Here is a 23,870-nt window from a genome sequence, read left to right as displayed (position 1 = left end):
CAAGGCAGAAGGCTCAAGTGAGATATGAAGAAGCATTTTATTTTCATGGAAATGGTGGGCAATTCTGAGAGGAGTATTCCCAAAAGAGATACTGCCATATTTATTTATTTTTTATTTACTTAGTTGCTTACTTACTTACATCAGTTAACCAGGCAGGAGCAGATGGGTTAGGGGTTCTTTTCGAAGGAGTCCTGTGTAGAAGGAAATCTCTAAGTAGTAGAATGAATAATGAAAAGTAGTACAATACAGTCGCGCAAGCTATTTTACAATTCCAGAAAGAAGCCAAGAATTACAAATGAAATTATTTTGCAATAAAGTTATACTGAAATATAAAAAAGTTATAGCATTCAGTCATACAAGCAGAGATATAACACAATATTTTTATGTTGGGTGGAAGGAAAAACACATACAATTTTGGTTATGTAGGATCTGTAGCTTATCTAGAAGGTAAGGAAAGATGGACCAAGCACTATTTTTGTCTAGGGGTGACTGCCCTGGGTGCAAGTTGAGAGGGGGCACAATCAGCAGGTACTGATGGTGCAGTACTGAGGTACCAGGATTCAGAAATGAATGCTGGTACTGTATTTATGATCATGGCTGAAGAGCTAAATTTCACGTGTGCTATTTTACAGGTAGCAAGCAGTTTGCTAAATTTTCAGACGTTTTTGGTTCTCAACCTTGACAGGATTTGTTTTCTTTTTCTTTCTTTTTTTCCCCCCTCAACTTAGAGTTTGGGGGGGGTGATAGATCAGGGACTATAAAGAGCACAGGATAACTTAGTCATGTTTGAGAATATATGGGTGAAATTCAGGGGTTCCTATTATATTATAGAAAGATAACATAATCTAGCGCTCAGAACTTCGAAATGGCTGCATTTCGAAGATCGCATTGTGGGATCACAGTACAGTGAAGACTAGGATCTCTGCTCTTTCCTCACTGTAGTGCAATCTCGGAGTTGGAATATATATTTAGTGGGCGGGTGCAGCCACTCACAATAAAAGCTTCGATATATGGCCATTTCGAAGTTTTGAGCGTTCGATTACATTATCTTTTGATAACTTAATATGAAACCAAAATTCAGAAACACTGTTTACCCTACACAGGTTAGTGAACTGTGACAGTCAAGGAAAAGACCAGTTCTCAATGTACAGAAAATTTGTACCCTATGTGTCACAGTAACAGAAGTGATTTGTTAACTTGTTTTTTAATTAGAGTACTTAAATGGCATTGTACAAATGAAGTAACATAACAGATGTTACTGCATTCCAAGAAGACAGCTGCATGCAGTGCATATGAAGATGAGCTTCATGACATGAATAACAGTGAAATTCAGAGACAGCTACAGTTTGAATCGGATGTAGTATTAGAAATTGTGGTATATCATAGTTGGAGGGGTGCCATACAAAGTGGAAGTCCACTGTGCTCATATGAAGCACAGACTGAGATCCTGTTAGTAGTATAATGTTAATACTGAATACATAAACCAGCCTTCCGGAATACAATAACTCATATAATACTGTTACTACAGCTGTGGCCTATTGCCTGCATACATGTGCTGACATGAAATAGCAGGCTGCACTCACATCAATATAAACTAGAACATGTTGGTTACATGACAGGACACCATATGTTTTTGACAGCTATTATGACATTCAAAGCCCAAAATAAGAGTCAAGCAAGAGTGGGCAATGGGTGCAGTGAAGTTTAGCCAGTTTTTAAACTTCACAGCCCACCCCTGACTACTAGCCTAGCTGCAATGGTTCGTATTTCATACTAAAGACCCTTAAATGCTATACAGTGCAGCTGTGTAATCAAATGCTAAGTAACGTGGGTATGGGGGCACAGTACTGCCCTTGTATGTGCTATGTTTGTATACAGTTAGCCCTTGAGTACTGAAAATTCATTGTATAAATGTGGGGCATGCAGAGATGCTTACTTTGCACTCCTTCTATTTTGATGGATTATCCAAAAGTACCTAATACACTATGCATACATAGGGTATACATATATGGTGCACAGTGCTGCTCCCTTGTAGAGACTATAGTGTGCTAAAGATATGCTCCCAAATACTGTGTCATTTGCATTACTGAACTATATAATACACAGTGTCACCAAACCATCTTCCCTCCACATTCCATCACAAGTGCCTTGTTTAAGCTATTTAATAATACAGAGTATATTACTTCATACGGCTCTGTGCTCCATTCATCCTGCACCCCAGACTGACATCTTCTTCCCAGTATTCAGGGTGCTTTGGTGTTGAATGGTACTCAGTGATAATTCCTGTTTACCATTCATTTATCTGACTGGGGAACACCGAGCACAAGCTGACAGGAGCATATTGTTACTGAGCATGCATTGTCAGCTAATTCTCTGAGCATACATCTGCAGCATGGCTCATTTATTTATTATTTATTTATCTATTGACATTTGTTGACCAGGAAAAGTCCACTGGGCCAGGCCAGCCCATTTTCAGTGGAGGGAGAAAAGCTCCAGAGAACAAACAAAGAGTACAAAACAAAACATGCTCCAGGGAACATAAGTATACAAACCATAATACAATTAAATGTATTTTACATAAGAAGTACCTTAAACAAAATAAAAAAAATAGAGAGTAAAGCTACAGAAGATACAAAAACTTATTGGAGAAGCAAAAATAAAAATGTGATAGTATAGCAATAACCCACGCCTGGGTGTGGGTAATGCTAAATTTACCCACGGTTGGCATGGTTTGGTCCCGAGTAAGCCCGAGGACCAAACAAAGCCAACCGTGGGTAAATTTAGCATTACCCACACACAGAAGTGGGTTATTGCTATTATACCATGACATTATTTAAGAAAAGAAACTATTAATTTTCTTAAATAATGGCATAGTGTAATGCCTGTTTACTGCCCTTCCGCAGATGTCTGGCATCCGGCAGTTCTGATGTACTGCGCCTGCGCAGTACATCAGAGTTGAGCAAAAGCAATGGAGAAAGCAAGATCTCCGTTGCTTTTTTAGTGTTTAGCTATGTTAAATGAGTTTAACATAGCGAGACAGTTTAAAATAAGCAACGGACATCTCCGTTGCTTATTTTAAAACTGTCTCGCTATGTTAAACTCATTTAACATAGCGAAACTAAAAAGCAACGGAGATCTTGCTTTCTCCGTTGCTTTTTTTTAAAACACTGTCTCGCTATGTTAAATGGGTTTAACATAGTGAGACAGCTTTAAAATAAGCAACGGAGATCTCCGTTGCTTATTTTAAAGCTGTCTCGCTATGTTAAACCCATTTAACATAGCGAGACAGTGTTTTAAAAAACCGAGTTATACTAATGGAAAAAAGTCCGGGTGACCGGACCTTTTTTCATTAGTATAACTCGATTTACAACGGGCACGCTGGCCAATCAGCGTGCACGTTTTGGGGGGGTCATGGTATAATATAAAGTATTACTCAGAGAAATCTGGCATGCCATGAAAAGCATAATACAGAGGTGTTTGGAAGTAAATAATAACAAGCCGTTAAACTCAGAAGAAGAGGAATATCATTTTTTTAATTTTATTTGATCAGGAAGTGGGAACATGGAAGTGATGTTAGTGTGAAGCCATAGGCGTAGGGGTTAATGATGGCAAAGAGGTAAGGGAATAAGAAATGGGGCAGGGATTAGTAAAGGTTAGTGGACAAACAGGCAGTACAGGAGAAGGATGTTTGATACAGAAGAGGGAGACAGGGAAATGGTGAGAGAAAGGTGGGGGAAAAATAAGGGAGGTAGTTTGGAAGAGTAGAGGGAGAGTGGAGAATAGTGAGAGAAGGGTGGGGGAAGGAGGAAGGAGTTAAAAGATGAGAAGAGGGATGTGCTAGATGAAGTGTACTAGTGGGAGTTTAAAAGAAAAAAAGATATTGTGAGTAAATGGGCTGGAAAGGTTGAGTTTAGGTAATGGCTGAGGAGGGAACTGAGCAGTTATATATCTACATGGAAGAGAGATGATTATGCAGTGCGCCTTTGAATTTAGAGGGTCTTGGTTGAAGGCATAAAGATGTTGGAAGATTATTCCAAATTTGCAGTCTGAAGAAATAATAGCTCTACAGATGGGTAAAAATTATTTTTTTATGTAGAAAAACCCTATAAGGTCATTGAGGACAGTAAATATAATTTGGACAATGGTTGCCCAGAATACTTTAATAACCCAAAGAAATGGCATTAACTGCAACACATTCTTGTGTAAAATAGACAATAAAACATGTAAAGAGTTTAGTTTAGAGATCCTTATCATAGAATCATATTCTGACAAAAAAATAAGTAACGGTTATACACCAGTGTTCTTATCAACAGGTATATAGTAAAGGTCATGAAAAGGCTTACATCTTATATATTCTGTGAGAAGAAATAGAGTGATAGGAATTTGGTTTTTAGAAGGCACACAGCAAAAGCACTGCAAGCCACATAACGTAATGACTGACACACATGCCATACAATTAATGTAAATTATTGGAACACTGTGTGTGTTATCAGAGAATTAGAATTTAAACTACAAACTGTTCTTAGATAATAGCCTTACAAATATACCCTACTGATTGTATTATTCAGAAGTACCAGTAATGTTTCTGGAGTTATTAAAGCTAATAAAACTTGTTACCTAAACATTACATACATTTTCAACCAGACGTTTATAAGCAGTTTGATAGAATTACATTAAATGTAATATACATCAACATAAAGTTAGTGTGGCTGCAATGAATGAAGTAAATATCATAGCTAAATGCATTAATAAAGAGAAAAAAGTTGTGGCACTTTAACTTACCTCGTTCCATAAGGGTATTGAATAGAGAGGTGTTGGAAAAGAAGAAGAGATAACCAAAGGTTTGTGATAGCAAATCTGGGTGCAGTTCACACTCATGGCTAAGATGGAATGTAGCTTGATAAATATCCAAGGTACCACGGACTCCCTCTGGCATGCTGCTGAGGTCTTCCACGTTGGCCAGATCTCCAGAAGTGGTGAAAGGATTTGTATCCAGGAGAGAAGGTAAGGCAGTATATAAAGTCTGGATACAAAGAATGAAAATTCAAGCAAGTGAAAGACTGTACTGTACAGATTTTAAATGCTTCATGAAATACAACAGGAGTCATATTTATACAGTTTCACTGGAAAACAAAACTCATCCATGGTCTTGACAGCTATCTAGTATGTTAATAGCATTTTCTGTTCAGCTAATCTAAGTTTAAATTTAAGTTCAGAAAGCCAATTCCTACAACAAAAATGGCACAAATATTTCCTATGCTACTGAAAGGGAAGGCCATTATATCCTTCCCCTGCATTAGATTCATGGGCTGAACTAATACTGTAGAGTCTAAATGTCAATTGTTTATTTTGGGTTACCAGTACATTAATATATATCCCTTTACTTGGGTTGTGGCATAAATACTTCAGCATTGTAAAAACAGGAAAAAGTGAATCTCTTTTTCTATTAAATCCAAGAAAGATAATGCCTTTAATTGCTTAAACAGTAGATAATGTCTGGCAGTTAACAAAGAGGACTAAAACTCTGACTTGTTTTATCTTCGTGTATATTCATATTCTTCCTCTCCAATATTTCCATTACAGTTTGCCAGTTGCTGTAGTATGAGGTAATTCTGTTGGTTCTGTTCTTTAAAGTAGGAATTTCTATTCATCCAGCTGTCAAAACAAGTTTTTTTAAATCCCCTGAATGATGGAGAAGTTACATATTTCCAATTAGTAGTGATGATCTTACGTGCAGTAGCAAGTAAAGTCCAAAGAACTGAAGATTTCTTTTTAGGAACACATTTGAGCAAAGGGGAGTTAAACAAAACTAGAGATTTGGTTAAATGAAAATTATCATTAACTGCAATCTGTAAAAAATAATTAATGTTATTCCAGTACTCTTTAAGATATGTATAATTATAGAAATCATGCTGCCAGTTAGCCTTTAATTTTATTCCACATCTCCAACACTCCTTTTCATTTCAAACATTAAAGCTAATTTCTGTGGAGTAAGAAAACTCCTATGTAAAAATCTCCAAGTAAATAAATGCCATTGAAGTGACAATGTAGTATATTTTGAAGATTTAAGTATCAATTCTTTATCTTCTTGTGTTGGTAGATGTCCATTTATTGATGCAAAATAATTCCAATATTTATTTTTATTTATTTAACAGTTCTTTACCAGGAAAGTCTGATTTGGAACAAGGTAAATTTTCAGCAGATGCCTGGGGAGAAATGCTCCAGATGCATGTCTTTGTAATGTGGGAGGAAACTGGAGCACCCAGAGGAAACCCACACGAATGCAGGGAGGATATGCAGACTTGGCACAGAAGGCATCCCAGCCGAGAATCGAACCAGAGGACCTCTTGCTGTGAGGCAACAATGCAACCACTGTGATTTGTTATGATAGATTTTTGTTTTTTTTTAACAACTTTATAAATGTTTGACAGATAGCCATTACCATGGAAATGTTGATTAATAATAATTAGTATGTATTCTATTAAATTAAGTCTATTCTGTCTGAGAGATGATTGGATTAATTCTATTTTATTTACAATATATTGTCTCAAAGACTGTAGGAACAACCACATATTTTTATCTATATTAAATTTATTTGATTGACAAAGAGAATCTTGTCCTGATCCAACCACTGGTCCAGAAATAAAAGTTCCCCTTGTTTAATATGTTCATCCTATGAATTTGCAATGTCTCCAGATTATTGGATATGGACACTATAGGAAAAAGAGAAAAAAGCCAAGAATTAATGCTAGGTTCTTTAGTGAATTTTTTTTAAAAATTCAATATTGTAAAGTTTATATAACTAGATGGAATTGTAATGGCTTTGTTCTCTAATATATAGTCTTTAAGCATCCAATATAATAGATTGTATAATATGGATAAACATTCTTGTATTTGGTTTTGTATAGCTTCTAGCCAAATCTGTTCTTGTAATTGTTTCCATATAGATGTGTAAGAAGGATTTAATCATAGTGTTATGTTTTTAACTATGGAGGAAAGTATGTAAGTCTCTATATCAGGTAAATTTATTCCCCCATCCTTCCAGTTTATTAAGTGGCTATTTACTGCTATTCTGGGTTTTTTGGGTACCATAGGAAATATAAAATTATTTTGTTATGTTTGTTTGCTGGGGAGAAATAACTTGTATGAGGTAGAATATCTTGGGAAAAAATTATTGATTTGATCAGATATAATCTATCTTCCACTGTAAATATGTATTTATTCCAATTATCCATCATTAATTCTATCTTATCCAATTTTGAATTGTAATTAAATAAGATTAAATCCTGCAAATGATCTGATAAGTGAATACCCAAATATTGAAGTCTACCATTTGTTACAACATATTTAGTGATTTTTTTATTTATATATATATATTTGCTATTTGTAAGTAAAATTTTTGTTTTATTTTTGCTAATTGTAGTCCAGAAATACTTTGAAATATAAATATTGAATTAAATAAGGCTTGTAGGAAATGACTAGAGTCAGCCAATGTCAAAAGTATGTCATCTGCAAACATCTGAAGTTTTAAGTTTAATGTTCTAACTATTTCTATACCTTCAGTTTTAGGGTTTAATTTGATGCTATTTGTGAAAGGTTCTATCAAAAGTGCAAATAACAGAGGTGATAAGGGGCAGCCTTGGTTAGTTCCTTTCATAATATTAACAGGTCCTTATCTATGAGATCCTAACTTGGCATAAGCTCGGGTATTTTCATATAGAGATTTTATGAGAGTTGAATAGATTATTCCAGTTAACAGAGTCAAAGGCACTGTCTATATCTAGGGAGATTATAGTCATATCTATATCTCAGAATTTAATGTAGTCAATTAATGTTATTATTCTTTTAATATTGTCATAGGTATTTCTTCCTTTTATAAACCACATTTGATCGTCTTGTATTAGTATGGGAAGGAAGTGCTTAATTCTGTTTGCAAAGATTGTGATAAACATTTTGTAGTCTATGTTTAGTAATGTTATGGGTCTATATGATGTACAAAATCATTCATCTTTGTCTGGTTTTATTATTGGGGATATTAATGAATATTTCAAGATGGAGGTATAATTACGTCTTCTTTAACTATAGTGTATACTTTTAAAAGTAAAGATAAAGATAGCCTTGTCATTAATTTATACATTTCTGGTAATATATTATCTGGTCCAGGAGCTTTGTTTTAAGCTTGTTAATTTGTGATTTAAGGTCTGCCATTGTAATAGGTTTATTAATATTTTCTATTTGTTCTTTTTATTAAGACATTTTTAATCTTATCAACTGAAAAGATCAAGGGATTTGTGGAATTAAGTGTGATATAATGGAATCTAAAAGCTTATAGTATGTTATTCAAATCAGTAGCTTTCTTCTTAGTATGGGGATTATGAATTTTTTTTATATGCTTAGATTTAATATTTTTTTAGTTTTGTCTGCTAATTGTCTTTGATTAACAAAATTCATAGACTATGAATTTAATTAGATTTTTTAAATTAATCATGGTTTTATGATGAAGTATCTCAGTATATTTATTATTAAGTTGAACCAATTCTGGTATTAAATCAGAATTTCCTTTTTGCATTTCCAATTTGATTTTATACACTTTATTTTGTAGTTCCATCATATCTTTACTCCATGTTTTCCTTTTATTAATATACCATGATAGTATCTTACCATAAATATATACTTTTAGGGAGTCCCAAATGTAGATTTTCAACATATGTTTAGTTATGTTTATTTCAAGAAAAGTATTTATTTCATTTATATAGAATTCTTTAAAATCTGTCAGTTTTGTTATATATGATGGTGTTCTAGTAATGTGTATTGATTGTATGGGATCAAGTTCCAATTCAAATATTAATGTATTATGGTCTGATAAAGGGCAGATTATAACTTTAAACCCTTCTAATTTTGTTATAAATATTTTGATATGTATACTCTATCTATTCTAGAGTTAGTTTTATGTCTGTGTGAATAAAAGGTAAAAAATAATAAATTTGGATCTGCAAATCTATTAATATCTATAATAATTGCTGTGTCTATGAAGTTTCTTAGACCTCTTGATGTAGAAGATTTTTTCCTTTTACATTTTATGTCAATATCTTGTTCATCTATAATACAGTATTAAACTACCTTTTGTAAGGTGTATTACTTCCTCTAGATGCTGATTTACTGTTTTCATTCCAACTCCCGGGAACCAGTATATATTTACTAATGTATACATGTTCCTATTTATTTCAAACAAATAAAACATTCCTGAAGAATGTTGATAAGTATTTATTACTTTAGGAGCAAGCAAAGTATTTTCAATAATATAGCTACTCCTCTCCTTTTCTGTTTTAAATAGGAGCTTGCCAATAAAGTATAATTATTAGAATTTAATTTGTCCTTGTCTTCTTCTAAAATATGTGTTTCTTGAAGAAATACCAAGTGTGGGTTATGTAAGTTTATATATTTGAACACGCTTTTTCTTTTTATGTTATTATTTAAACCATTGACATTAATCAACAAACATTTGATGTTTTTAGTATGGCTCTGGGGTTATATAAGAAGTATATTTGCATGTCTTTTGAAAATTTAGACCTGCTATTGGAGAAGATATCATATTATGGCATATTAGTAGATTATGTATTTTTGTAAAAGGCACCACAATTCCAAACAACATAGAATTTTTATGTTTAACTGTTTTAAATATAAATCCAAAAATCAACAACATGAGGTATAATACCTCTTGCTTGAATAGTTAACTAACCAAGCAATCTTTCTAACTAACACTATTATGTACTTCTAATAGCTTCTTAACTAGCTACTTCTGTAAATGTGTTGAGTTTGTCATAAATGCTTTAAAATTCAGCATATGTCAAGGTGTAATGAGCTTTGTAACAGTTAAATAGACTCTAATTAAAATATGTATTAGAGCTTAAGTTAATTTACATAATGCAATATACATAGAGTAAGAATCTTATCTTTCTGCAAATATAACATTCATTGTAATGATTTATATAAAGAATATATGTTTCAAAGTAAATACACAGACAAGTAATTCAGTCATTGTCAAGTTCATATCCAAAGGCATTAAAGGTAGATTATTATTACGACTCTTACACTAGTATGTCTTTTCAGATTCAGTTGTGACCTATCATAGCCTATTCAAAATATAATCATATAATTGTTATATTTATATATGTTCAGGGTGAGATGTTAAGTTACTATGCAATCATATGAAGGTTATTACTGAGTCAGGTTTTCTATCTTTACTCTATATACATAGTAATTTTAGTGTATCATATACTTCTGTAAGTACTAGTATTTAAAGATGTGTCCATTTGTTTACTATTTTGTCCTGTTTAACTCATATATTGATATCATCTTTTCATATCAGCTTAGGCATTCTGCCTTGTCACCCAGAATACCCTGTTCAAGAGATGATAACTGTGATACTCTCCCATTTCCTATGTTTTGAGTTCAGGAATACATGGGTTTACTTCAAATATTTAAACTGTATGTATGTCTTGGTACTTAGTATAAGTGTATTTATGCTGTTGTCTTACTTAATAGTGTTTATTACATACCAAAATGATTACATTCAAGAGATCAACTCCCTATACTCTTGGTATAGGATTTCTTTTTCTTCTAAGACAGCTTCCTTTGTGATACTTTATATTGACTGTTTATGATTTTAATAACTGTATATAAATGTACAAATTCACTTTCCAAATGTCACCAATCATGGAAGCAGGTCAGGTATTAAAATAGTTCCAGGCATCATTTTAGCTATTCAGAGGAAGGAAGTAATGCAGCATAGAATTGTGTTTATGATTTAAGGGGAGCTGAGAGCTGTGATGCTACCCTTATACTCCTGCAGTATTTACTATAAATAACTTTCTCTAAGTCTAGTAATGGTTGGAACTCTCACTACATAAATACGACTTGTTGGAGGGGTAGATATGTACCTACATATCCTTCAAAAAGTGTGTGTTAATACAAACCATTTATTCTATTATCCCTCCAAGTTCACAGCAGCAATATTCAAAGTCCATCCCAGTTTTCAAAGTCCCCCCCGCCCCCCCCCCCTCCCCCATTATTTTGGCTTTATTCAGATCTCCTACACTAGGATATCAAAACAGATACTTAAACTTTCAGGATTTTACTTCTTTGGCTCCTCACTTGTCAATAATTTAATAAGTGCTTATGTTTCACAAATGCATTGTTCTTGAGTTGCATACAGTAATAATACTAGTCACATAATATGTGCATTAGAATACAGTTAATCTTATCAGTGTCTATTCCTTTACTCACTCCCTTTGTCTATATTAGGATAAATGTATATATTTAGTATCATTTTAATGACATTATTATGGTTGAATTATGTTATTACAAGAACAAGGAGAGAATCAAAAAATAATATTTAGAACAGGACTTTACCATAAAAAATTTCAATACATATACTATAATGTATTCTGAGTGCAAGCAGAAAGTGTAATTCCCCACAAAGCTGTTTGTTTATATCAGAAGCAAGGACTCTGCTTTAATTGTTTAAATCAGTTGTTTATGTGTACCAAGGCTTTAACCTTATGTGCTCCACTTTAATAAATGTTAAATGCAAAGTCCGTATCATATTTCTTTTTCTTTTATTAGTTTATGCTTTATTTAGTTACTAAAAGTTGTTTGCAGCTTTATTTTTTATTTTAAGACATCAGTTTTATTTTATAATTTTCTTTGAACGCTCTTTGACCGCCACCCTGCAAGCAGCCAAAGAGTGCCAGAAGCATTTGAACAGGCTCGTAGTGGCCTTAGCAACAAAATAACAGCGCAGCTTCACTTGGAACAGCAGTCAATACTTTATTTAGCCTTAGAAGATGTCTGCAGCTTTATTTTTCTATTTTAAGGTTTCAAGCCATTTTATTTTATTATTTTCTGTAAAAGCTCTTTGACCTCAACACTGCGAAGAGTCAAAAAGCGCCGGAAGCATTTACCAGGCTCATAGTGGCTAAACAGCACAGTTTCATTGGGAAAGACAGACATGGCTTGCAAGCATGGTGGGAACCTAGTTGTGCTTGAAATTGTCAAAGGGAGAGGTATGCTTCATGCTAACACATTATTTTAAAGGATACTGTTGAAAACTTTTGAAAAGAAACTAATCACCACATTTATATTTTATGGGCTAAAAAGCATAACAATAACATATGCCTTGCCCGGACATATAAGGCACAAAATACACAAAAATATCTGTGGAAAAGATTATTTTATCTTAGTGCTTCGGTAGCGTTGCCGCCTCACAGTTAGACGTTGCCCGTTCGATTCTCAGTTAGAGCGTCTTCTGTGTGGCGTGGCGACATGCGTGAATGGGCGTTCCTTCGTTGAAGGTTGTGCGTTAGGCCCGGCAAGCCAGCACGTAAAACTCTACTGCTAATCATCGGCGGACTGGAGTTCCGCTGTGGCGACCCCTAACTGGTAAAAGCTGAAAGACGCAAAAAAAAAAAAATCATAAATTAATCTAATGAAATTAAGCAAAACAACCAATTTGTGATTTCTAGACACTCAGCTTCCACAGTTAATCATTTCTAAGCACAAGAAATGGAACACATTTAGCAAACAAAACCTGCATACTTATCGAATAACAACTCTCTAGTCTCTCTCTTTTTTAAAGGCATTCAACTTTAAACATTTTCATAATACTTTTAATATTTAATGTTTAGTCTAATCAAATTAGCATAGCTGTTCCATTTAAACTGTATGTTATGGTTATGCTTTATAAGTAGCTTCCACTTTTCCCTTTTAAAGGAGACTCTTTTTTATTTATAGTACTTATGTAAATACTTCACAGATTATAAGAGAAATGTATTTGTTAGTTTTAAGGGAGTAAGCTAATAACTGAAAAAGGTACCTGTTTTAATAGATGACTTTCATAACAGAAAGTTTAATTATAACACTTTGACTTGTCTAAGCATTTTTAAAATATATATACCTTATATGTTTACTTATCCTTCATTTTTTTTTGCTTTCGTTCTACAGTTTTCCAACTGTTTTTTTTCAGCAATTCTTTTTGAGGTACTATTAGTCCAGTCCATCGCCTCCACTTGTGTAAAAACATTGCTGTTGAATAAGTATTTTGTTGCTTGTTCCATGGTTTCAAATATTTTTATACCCTCTGGAAGGAAGATTTTTAGTCTTGCTGGAAATAATGATGTGTTTTCAGTTGTTTCTTCTTTAAGGCTTTTATTAAAGTCCTCTTGGAAACCACAGTTGTAGTCATTGTCGAATCTGATTAAAGCATCTTGGAATTTAATACGTGAATTAGCCCAGGCATTTATTAGTATAAGCTCTTTATCCTGAGTAGAGAACAGTCTTACAATTATAGACCTTGGTTTGTTTTTTGATGTAGAAGTGTTTCTTAATGCTGTTAATGATTTATGAGCACGTTCACTGCCATATGAAAGTGCTTCAGGTAATTTTAGTATGTCAGGAATCCAGGATGTGAGAAAGTTAATTAAATTGTCCCCTTCAATTTTCTCAAGTAGTCGTCCATATATCTCGATGTTGTTCCTCCTAGCTCTGTTTTCTATGTCATATAATTTTTCCAGTAGATAGGTGTTTTGTTTTAATAAAAACTCTGCTTGGTATTCTTCTCTGTGAGTCTAGAGTCCATATCATTTAGTGATTGTTCCATAGCTGATATCTGTCCTTATTGTTGCATAACTATTTCTTGAAGTTTTTCCAGTTGCTGGGAACATTTGTCCTTGAAAGAATCCAGTTTGTTATCAATCTTGTCAATTTTTAGTGACAAATCCTGGATGTTAGATAGCACTGAATGCAGTTCCTTCTTGAGAGAAGATTCCTGTGATGAGTTTTTTTAGATGACTCATTCTGAAGTGCTGATGGTGCTTGTTTTCTGCTGCTTAATTTGACAGGAATTTTTTGATGTCAGTTAATAAAAAGCTCTTCAATATATGCTCCAAGGTATTAGAAGTTGATTGATGGTAAAATAATCCTCAATGTGTTTCTTAATTCTTAAAATTCCTGTCAGAAATAGTATTGAGGTAAGAGAGCTGAGACACTCTGCTGCTACCAGTTCACTATCTTGGCCATGCCCCTCAAGAGCTTGATTTCTTGATGTGTTTGTCACTTTGTTGTTTTAACACTTTAGCCACGGTCACTTTTACTTGGATGTGTAACTTTCATTTTTAGAGAAGGTTGGGAAGGTGGCAGGAATAACCTACTTCTTTAATGCATGCCATGTTGCTCATTACTATGACCATAGAGGGTTATGGAACAGGCTTTCTTTTATGAGTGAAAATTTCCAGGCCAGTATATTCAGCAATACATGGAGTTATTTTTCTGTGCAGGTCTGCAAGGATCATTTATCATCAGGACATTGCTGCCTTCATAATCAGAGTAATATTGGTTCATCATTTCTGACCTGCTTTCCTAAAGCATCTTGGTTCGCTGGTTGTGACAAACATCTGATAGGATGTTTTGTTTTTCAGAAGCTTCAAAGGGTAATTCTGAAAGAATTGAGGCATATAATATCAGGACTGACGATAAAAGAAATGACTGAAAAGACTATGTGTTTTGTGTGTGTGTGTGTGTGTGTGTGTGTGTGTGTGTGTGTGTGTGTGTGGAGATATGTGTGTGTGTTAGTCATACAAGACAGCTCTGCTTCATACCCTGTTTATACCTAAATTATTGTTGTTTTACTAAGTTAAGACAGAAAAATGGAAAGGAAAGAAAGCTGTTTTTTAGCAATAAAGAGTTTCAGTCCTCTCCATTTCTACGTGTCTACTGATTTAGGCTTGTCCAATATTAATATATGCAAAGAACTGGCATGGATTCAGTTTCCTCTTGTTATTTTATAAAAGAAATCAGGAGAGTGGAAGGAAAAGAGAAGGCTGATGAAGTCCACCTGTTACTTAGCACAAAACCATCACAACTGTCTAAACCTTTTCCAAGACAGCCTATGCATTTATGAGTGTGTGTGATTGCAAAGTCAGTTTGCAGTTTTTCACAGGGTGATGCCCAACATTCCTCTCAACCTCTTAGCTCAAGACATCTGGATAGACCTTAAAATAATGGGGGGGGGGACAAAGGCCCAATAATATGGACAGACATTGAATATTGCTCTTATAAACTTAGTTGCTAGAATAACATGATTTGTTTTAGTATGCATTTTTCTGAAGTATATGAAGTCTAAAACTCAAATATATGTCATTATTTAGTTACTTCAATCTTTAGTGATTTGCAAGACACCAAATGTACAGTCACAGAGATTCCTGGATTTTGTAAACACAAACTCCCTGGACTAGATTTTCAATATGCTGACCAGGGGCATAAACATACTGAATCTGGGCCTTACTAATTTGGGAGAGTGATACACACAGTTGTAATGTCTTCTCTGATATGATCAAACCACTAAATAGTCTCCTTTAAAGTGATTAGTTTCTTTTTCAAAAGTTTTCAACAGTATGCTCAGGAACTAGTCCAAGGCTAACTTCCTACTATTAAGTGATAATCTGGCAAAATTTAAGCCCCATAACCATGAGAACACTGCTGCCTACACAGAATTGTTCACAGATACCCCATACAAGCATGCTAATAACTTCATAGAGGCAGCTGTACCCACAAGGAAGAAATACAGAACTAATTCAAAAAACAAGCCACCCTGGTGGAATCACAAAGTCTACAAAAGCCAAATTTGAGTTAAGTTAGCCTCCCAGACCAAGGATAACCACAAGGCACTCTTTAGCTATGTTTGTAACCTCAAAGGCAATACACAATTGTGATCAGAGCTTATTGTTAATGGAGCTATCTATTTTGGGCCAGAAGATATGGCAAACCTACTGGCAGACAAATTCAGCTCTAAATGTACCCCTCCCCCCTCAACCTCCCCTCTGGAAATACTATCAAATATAAGTCACCCTACTATCATTAGGGAACAGGTCCACAATTATCTCTTTAAGGCCAAGATTAGGGCAAAACAGTTCACACTGCCTACTTTGACATGGCCAGGGCATTTGACACAGTTCCCAACTCAGGCGTCATTGCCAAACTCAAGAGGTTAGGTATAAACCCTTATGTCACCCAGTAGATAGCCAGCTGGCTCACAGACAGGACTAAGGAAGTTAGAATTAGGGAGTCCACTTCTACAAAGAGGCCAGTCACAAGCAGTGTCCCTCAAGGATCTGTCCTGGGGGCACTCCTTTTTGGTATCTACTTCTTTGACCTCTGGATGATTAAGTTTGCAAATGATTGGAAATTAGAAACATCCACAGAATTCCTGCTCAACACTAATGTTCTCTATGATGGACTGACACAGACAAATAACTTCTGTCATAGCCATGGACTAAAACTAAATGCCAAGAAATACATACATTTATCCTTTGGGAAGTCATCCACCCCTAGTAACTATCATAGTGACAACACACCTCTAAGAGTTGACCCAGTAGTCAGGGACTTGGGGACACACATAGTAATCTAGCCTTTGACCATCACGTGCCTAAAGTAGTGAGGAAATCATTCCATATTGTACAACTTATAAACAAAGTTATGGCATCTATGTCCAAGCATGCTGTTGGGCCACTGTATTCAGCATTCAGCAGACCTATCATTGAACACAGTGCCCCCTTTTGTATGCACCTAACCAGACTTATCCAACAAATGGAAATTCCATAGAAGTTCCTTACTAAAAGAGCACAGGGCATAAATGACATGTCCTGTGTAGACCACCTGAAAGCCCTATCCCTGTATTCTGTCTCCTACAGGTTGTTGAGTGGAGATTTGGCATACAAGACCTCCTGTATTTTCACAAAACAAACATCATCAGAATTACCCATTCTAAAGACTTAAACATTGTCTGTGATATAAATAGGACCTGCTGGAGAGACAAGTATGCATGCCAGAGATTGCCCCTTCTCTGAAACAGATTTCCCATCTATGTGAACCAGAGTTCCTCCCTAAGCCAATTCAAGTGTAACTTGGACAGTTGGATGGTGATCAGGAAATTCATCCCTTGTTTGGCACCTATGAATCTAATGGACAAAGGCAGCCTGTAACTGGTTCATCTTTCAAGGCCTTGCCTGTAAATGTTTAATCTCTCAAGCTTCTGCTTATCAAGGATACTAGAACTCATCAGAGATTTCTGTTGCATGGCTAGGCTTAAAAAGGCCCTTGTGGTCATTAGCCTAATACACATCTATGAACTGATGAACAAGTCTATATGCATCATCAAACATTTATCACTACTTAATGTGACTCATCAACCATTCAGTCACTGTAAAAAAAATAGAGTGACTCAATCCCACTTACAGAAAAAAATGAAGGTTTGTAAGCACTAATAAACCTTAGCACTAGACCCTCCTATACTGTAGAGAAGGACAAGGCTCTCTATTCGACCTTACCAGCCAGTCAGTAAAACAGTTCCCTGTACCTATCCAGGCATGTCTAAAGGGCAGTTTCAGGTGTATTCTCCAGTCCAACTGGTGAATCTGGGCATTTTGAAGCAATGTTACAATTGCCTCATGTACACAAACAACCCTCTCCTCCTTCCACCAAACACTAAACATGCGAGAGATGCAATTATACAGCCAAACTGAAGGCTAAGCTCTCTCAACCCAAGACTGGATTAGGCAGTCAAGAGGAGAAGGGAATTACTTGCATCACACCACCAGTCTCACATAGACCTATGAAACCAGCACCGGCAAAAAACACACATAAATACATGAAAACATACTCGGAGGCTCTAAATAAAAATCTGCAAAAGCAACAGAGACCTCCAAAGCAGACATCCAAGCAACCTCCACCCCCCCACCAAAAACCATGAAACACATACTTCACAAAACCAGTGTGCCACACAATCACAGCCCTTAAGGCAAAATAACTTACCTAACACACAAGTAATAGGTGACTCTATAGTCAGGCACACTAACGTCCCACACACTTGGCTAAACAAGGAGAAGGTTACTGTTAGCTGCCTGTTGGGTGCTAGGATCCATCACATAACACAAGCACTCAGGTCACTCCAGGACAAGTGCAAATATGACTCTGTCATTGTCCATGTTGGTGTGAATGACCTGAGCCGTACCTCCCTGGACTATATGAAAAGAGACATGGAGGAGCTCTCTGATCACGTAGCCCAGGCCAATATGATCCTGACCCTGAGTAGCATCCTGCCCTCACCAAGAATGATACCACGGTATACAGAAAAAATGATCAGTTTCAACAATTGGCTAAGCTTCTGGTGTCATTCAAAGGGGATCCAGTGTCTGTCAGCCTGGGATGACATGCTCGATAAGCCACGCTGCTTCGCTAGAGACGACTTGCACCTGTCACCCTTAGGCTTTCGAGTACTGGCCAAGGCTCTTGCCCCCCCCCCCCCCATAGTGCCTTTTTTAGGCAAGGCTCAAAAGACAAACCCAGTGCCGTAAATAGCACAAGTAACAAAAGACTGAGGGTAATGCTACTCAATGCCAGAAGTCTAAACCTCAAAATGCATGCACTCGAGGCACTCCTCAGTATGGAGAAAATCGATATATGTGCAGTAACAGAAACCTGGTTTAAGGCTCCAGGGAATAACCCAGCACTACCAGGCTACAACTCATACCATACATTTCGGCCACAAATCCTTGACTGAAATGCAAAAGGCGGTGGAGTATCCATATTCATTAAGGATACCCACACCTCCAGGTTAGTGGCACAGCAGGATGCTTCAGAGATCATCCATGTGCAACTAACAACAGGAAAAACTGCTATTCAAATTATAGCTTGCTACAGACCACCCACCATGTCACAGGACCCCCACTCCACATTCCTGGAAACACTGGGAAACATAAAGATCCTACCAAACACCCTGATATTGGGTGATTTCAATTACCCACACATTAACTGGGAGAACTACTCAAGTACAAACTCACTTGCCCAACATTTCCTAGAATTTATAAACTCAAACACCCTGGATCAACTGGTCAACACCCCCACCAGAGGTGACAACATATTGGACCTGGTCATCACCAACATGGGCAACTGGTGTTCCACACCGGAGGTCAACCCCTCTCTGGTTAGATATGACCATAAAGTAATCACTCTGGATATCCACATTCCGCCACCAACCCCTGGTCAAAGAAACCACCATAAAAAACTTTTCAAATGCAAACTTCACATTACTTAAGACCGAGGTGGGAAGTTTCACAGCCCCCATGCTAAAGGATAACACTGTCCAAGCTGCAAAATCCTTTACTAATGCTCTCTACGGGCACCTACAAGAATGTGTGGATCATGCTATCCCAAACAAAACCAAGACTCACTCCTCCAAGAAAAGGAAACCAGTCTGGTGGACCCCTGCCATAAACAAGCTATACAATAGAAGGAGGAAACTAGTACAGAAAAGACATCCCTGATCAGTATCAGCAAGAAACTATGTTCCCTCATAAAATCATCCAAGGCTAGCTTTGAAAGAAAAAAAATTGTCATGGACTCCAAAGATAACCACAAGGCATTTTTAGCTATGTCAAGAATCTAAGTGGCAATTTTCAGATCTGCTCACAGTTAGTGCAGAATGGCACAAAATACACTGAACCGACTGATATAGCCAACATCCTGGCAGACAGGTTCAGTGCAAACTTCACCCTCCTTTCACCCCCAAAAGGGCCCATAACTATACCAAAAGAATGTAGTGCCCCTGAAATCACAGACACTCAGGTTAAAACAGCCCTCTCCAAAGCCAAAAACACAGCATCAATGGGATCAGGCGGTGTCCCAGGCTGCGTCCTACACAAGCTCAAAGATGAACTAACCTCTCACCTAAACACACTGTTTAAACTCAGCCTCTCCACAGCATACATGCCTAAAGAGTGGTGCACAACAACGGTTATTCCACTCCACAAAGGTGGAGCCACAACAGACCCTGGGAACTATCACCCTATAAGCCTGACAAGCTTGGTCTGCAAAATAATGGAGCACATCATCATGGATTTCATTAACAGAGACATAGAAAACCTCCAAACACTGGACCCTACCCAGTTAAGCTTTGTTAAGGGCAGATCATGCCTTCTAAACCTGGTGGACTTCTTTAAGACAGTTACCAAGGCTATAGATGAGGGAAAGGTGATCCACACTGCCTACCTAGACCTCACAAAGGCCTTCGACACCATTCCCCACTCAGGTATTATAGACAAGCTCACCAGCCTGAACATAAACCCCTACTTCATGAGATGGGTTGCCAACTGGCTCACAGACAGAACCCACATGGTAAGAGTTGTGGGAGCTAGGTCTGACTCTAAACTGGTTACAAGTGGCGTTCCCCACGGCTCAGTCCTAGGACCTCTCCTGTTTGTCATATACTTCTCAGAGGTACAGGCAAGCACAGGAGGACTATGGCTGACTAAGTTCACAGACAACTGCAAACTAGGGGCTATAATTGACTCTCCGGCTGACACAAACATCCTCCAAAAGGGTCTCACTGAGACTGATACATGGTGTCAAAACCATGGCCTCAAGCTAAATGCCAAAAAGTGCATAGTCATCCCCTTTGGAAAAACCAAAGTACCCACAAACTACCACATAGGTGGTAGCCCCCTAAATACGGAAGATATAATAAGGGATCTGGGGACCCAAGTAGATAGTAACCTCTCCTTTGATAATCACATTGCCAAAGTGGTTAGAAAATCCTTCTATGTGGCCCACCTAATCACAAAAGCGTTTGCAACCAGATCAAAAGATGTCATTGGGCCCCTCTATACATCACTCATCAGACCCATCATAGAGTACAATGCCCCATTTGGGATGTACATTACAAGACTCCTGCAACAACTGGAAAGACCACAGAAGTAACTTACCAAGAGGATCACTGGCCTCAAGCAGATGCCCTATGCAGCTCAACTGAAGAAACTCCAGCTGTACTCGGTTGCATACCGCCTACTCAGAGGTGATCTATGTCTGACATAGAACCTATGAACCTATGAACTATGAACATACAAGGCCATGTCCAACCCAGAATTGATGGACATGCTCCACCTAAAGAAAACCATATCCTGTCAAGCCACATGCTCCAGGGATCCAAACCTCAACACAACAATAAATAGGACGTGCTGGAGGGATAGATTCCTGTCCCAGAGACTTCCCATGCTCTGGAACAAGATTCCAATCTACATTAGGCAGAGCTCCTCACTAACCCTCTTCAAGAGAAACCTTGATGAGTGGATGTGAAACAGAAAGTTTACCCCAGGAATCACTTCAATGGCTCTGCTGGAGTGAGGTACAGGGAACTAATCTAAGGGGGCAGTGAAAGCCAACACATTCTGGCTAGACTCATAAATGCCTTCGGGCAGATAGCCTAGTACCTACCTATGAACCTATGAACCTATACACACTTAAACCCCACAAAAGCAGTGCATCTACATAAACAAGCCTCACAGAAATCAACGTAACAAAATTAGAATGAAAAGGGTTAAATAAATAAAAAACAACCAATCAGAAAACTACTTTACCAGCTTAGCTGTCTTGAGTCTAAATATCAAAACAAAAGTCAGATTAAAGTGAATAAAAAGCAAAACTAAAATATAAACACAATGTATCTAAACACAGACTTCACTGCACTACTAAAGTAATACCAAAATTACCTGTCACTGTGAGGAAAAAAAAGATACAAAATGCCTCAGAAATAAAGTATAAATTTATTGTGTAAATATTTTCATTTGTAACACTCATCTGAAACTACATGTTCTGTGGAAGACTTAGTTATCACATTCATTTGAAATGAATAGGAAACAGTATTTCCTGAATGGGAAATAATAATTTCTAGTGAAAAAGAAGAAGACATTAGATACATAGAGGTTTGATTTGCATGATACAGGAAATTTCTTGTACTGTAGGATTAGGGAACTCGGCTTCATGACTGCTAGCTTCAAATCACCTCAAACTTAATTTACAAAATTAGGAATCAGATATAGCACCTATTAAAATAAAATAAACATTTCCAGATATGTAATATTATTCAGTACAACTGCATTCTGAATATTTATATATAAGGAATAAAAGAAAGTTTAATAAATTACTGCAGTCCAATCACTGACTGAATTGTGCGATTGAAATACCAGCGACAATCACAAAGACAGTCCTCAGCATAAGTATTATACAGTTCATAATAAACTCAGGTTCAGCACACCATTTTGTAGAGTCAAACTGTCCAGAGTGTCAGAAGGAAAAATTATAAACATTCACTGCAGAGGATTGTTTCTGTTATCAATATAAATAACTTGCTATAAAACAGCAAGTAAAGTAAGACTAAACAGAAGCAATAGTCCCACAAAATAGCTGATGTCCTGTTGTTACAGCCCTAAGCATTAATCTACCCAATAATCCAGTGAATGGTCAGGCTATAGATCAGTTGTAAATAGCGATCTGAGTATCATCATCATCATCATCAACATCAGCATCATCATCCTCATCATCCACTTTTTCCCATTTTCTACATGACTCGCAGTGGCATGCCAGCTGTTGTCATCTCTCTCGATTCAGTGCCACTCTCCTACCTTCTTTGACAGTCATGCCTGACTGTCACAGGTCTCCTCTTAGAGAATCCATCCATTTCTTTGCTAGACACCCTCTTTTCTTCTTACCTTCCTTATGTCTGTCCCAAATTTTCTTCCCCAGACTGTCTTCTGCTTTTCTGCACATGTGCCCGAAACAGTGTAATCTACTCTCCTTAGCCTTCACTGCAATTGGTTCTACTGTTGGCTTCTATTCTGATGTCCTCAATTCTTCATCTGTCCCTCAGTGTGCATCATTCTACCTATTTCAGGCACTTCACCTCCATCACCTCTAGCTTTCTCAGCTGCCATTACTGCTCAAGTTTATGTACCATACAGCAGTACTGGTGGCACCACTGTCTTTTACACCTCACTTTTCAGCCTTTTTTAACATCCTTCCATCGCACATCAACTCTGACACTCTGTGATAGTTGGCTGCGTCCCATTGATTCTTGCTTTGACCTCCTCATTCAGACTTCCTTTTTCCTCAGCCACCAATTCCAGATACTTGAAGTTGTTAGCTTGTTTCATTATTTTCTCTTCTCTCTCAATATTCAGCTTCTTCTTCAGATTTCTCTCATTTGTTGCCATTACAACTGCCTTTTCTGCACTCAGTCACATCCCATGTGCCTTTAGTTGTGCATTCTATTTGCCTATCATTTATTGAAGTTCTTGCTCAGAGTCTGCCTGTATTGCCACATCATCCGCATACAGCATCTTTGTTGGTCTGTCCCCTCTGACCTGTTTGCTAATATAGTCCATCACCAGTATGAGCAGCAGTGGGCTCAGAGCTGAACTCTGATGCACAATCACTCCCACTGGGAACTCCTCTGTGAAACCGAACACTGTTAGTACTTGAGTCACTGGGTCCTTGTATATAGCCTGCACTAATTCGAACAGCATTTTTAGGAATCTTTGAATCATTGCAGGACTGCCGAAATCTGCTTTCCGAAGACCTTGTCATTTGCTTTCTCCAAGTCTAAAAATGCCCAATCCAACTCTTTCCTCATCTCAAGCTTCTTCTTGGTTATATGCCTCAGTGCACCCATCGGATCAGTTGTGCTGCATCCTGATCTGTATCCAAACTTCTCATCTCCTGTCTTATTTTCTATCTTCATAATTTTCATGCAGTGTGACTATGCTGCCCACAGTTGTCGATGTCTTCTTTGCTCTTGTACACTGACACTAATATGCTATCCTCCAGTCATCTGGGATAGATCTTTCTCTCAATACTGCTACGAGTACCCTCTGGAGACATTTCTCCCCTATCTCACCCAACGTCTTGCTGTGACTACATCTGAGCCTACCACCTTCCCCTGACTTCATTTTCCTGAGTGCTGTTCTTACTTCTTTTAAGGCCGACTC

At 36.9% G+C, this 23,870-nt stretch overlaps 1 protein-coding gene across 1 annotated transcript in view; it reads right to left on the bottom strand.

Moving 5' to 3' along the window:
- Positions 1 to 23,870, bottom strand: part of RASIP1 (Ras interacting protein 1) — a 570,016-nt gene that overhangs the window by 171,115 nt on the left and 375,031 nt on the right. The window contains exon 9 of the mRNA XM_044081539.1: positions 4,783 to 5,023. Coding sequence (XP_043937474.1) covers positions 4,783 to 5,023 — 241 coding nt within the window. The remainder of the gene's footprint in view (positions 1 to 4,782; positions 5,024 to 23,870) is intronic.

The sequence above is a fragment of the Protopterus annectens genome, chromosome 1.part1 (assembly GCF_019279795.1).
Source record: "Protopterus annectens isolate FY-2018-M chromosome 1.part1, PAN1.0, whole genome shotgun sequence".
NCBI classification, from domain to species: Eukaryota; Metazoa; Chordata; order Ceratodontiformes; family Protopteridae; genus Protopterus; species Protopterus annectens.
Note: the sequence above shows the minus strand (reverse complement) of the source record. Positions and strands in the feature narration are given on the sequence as shown.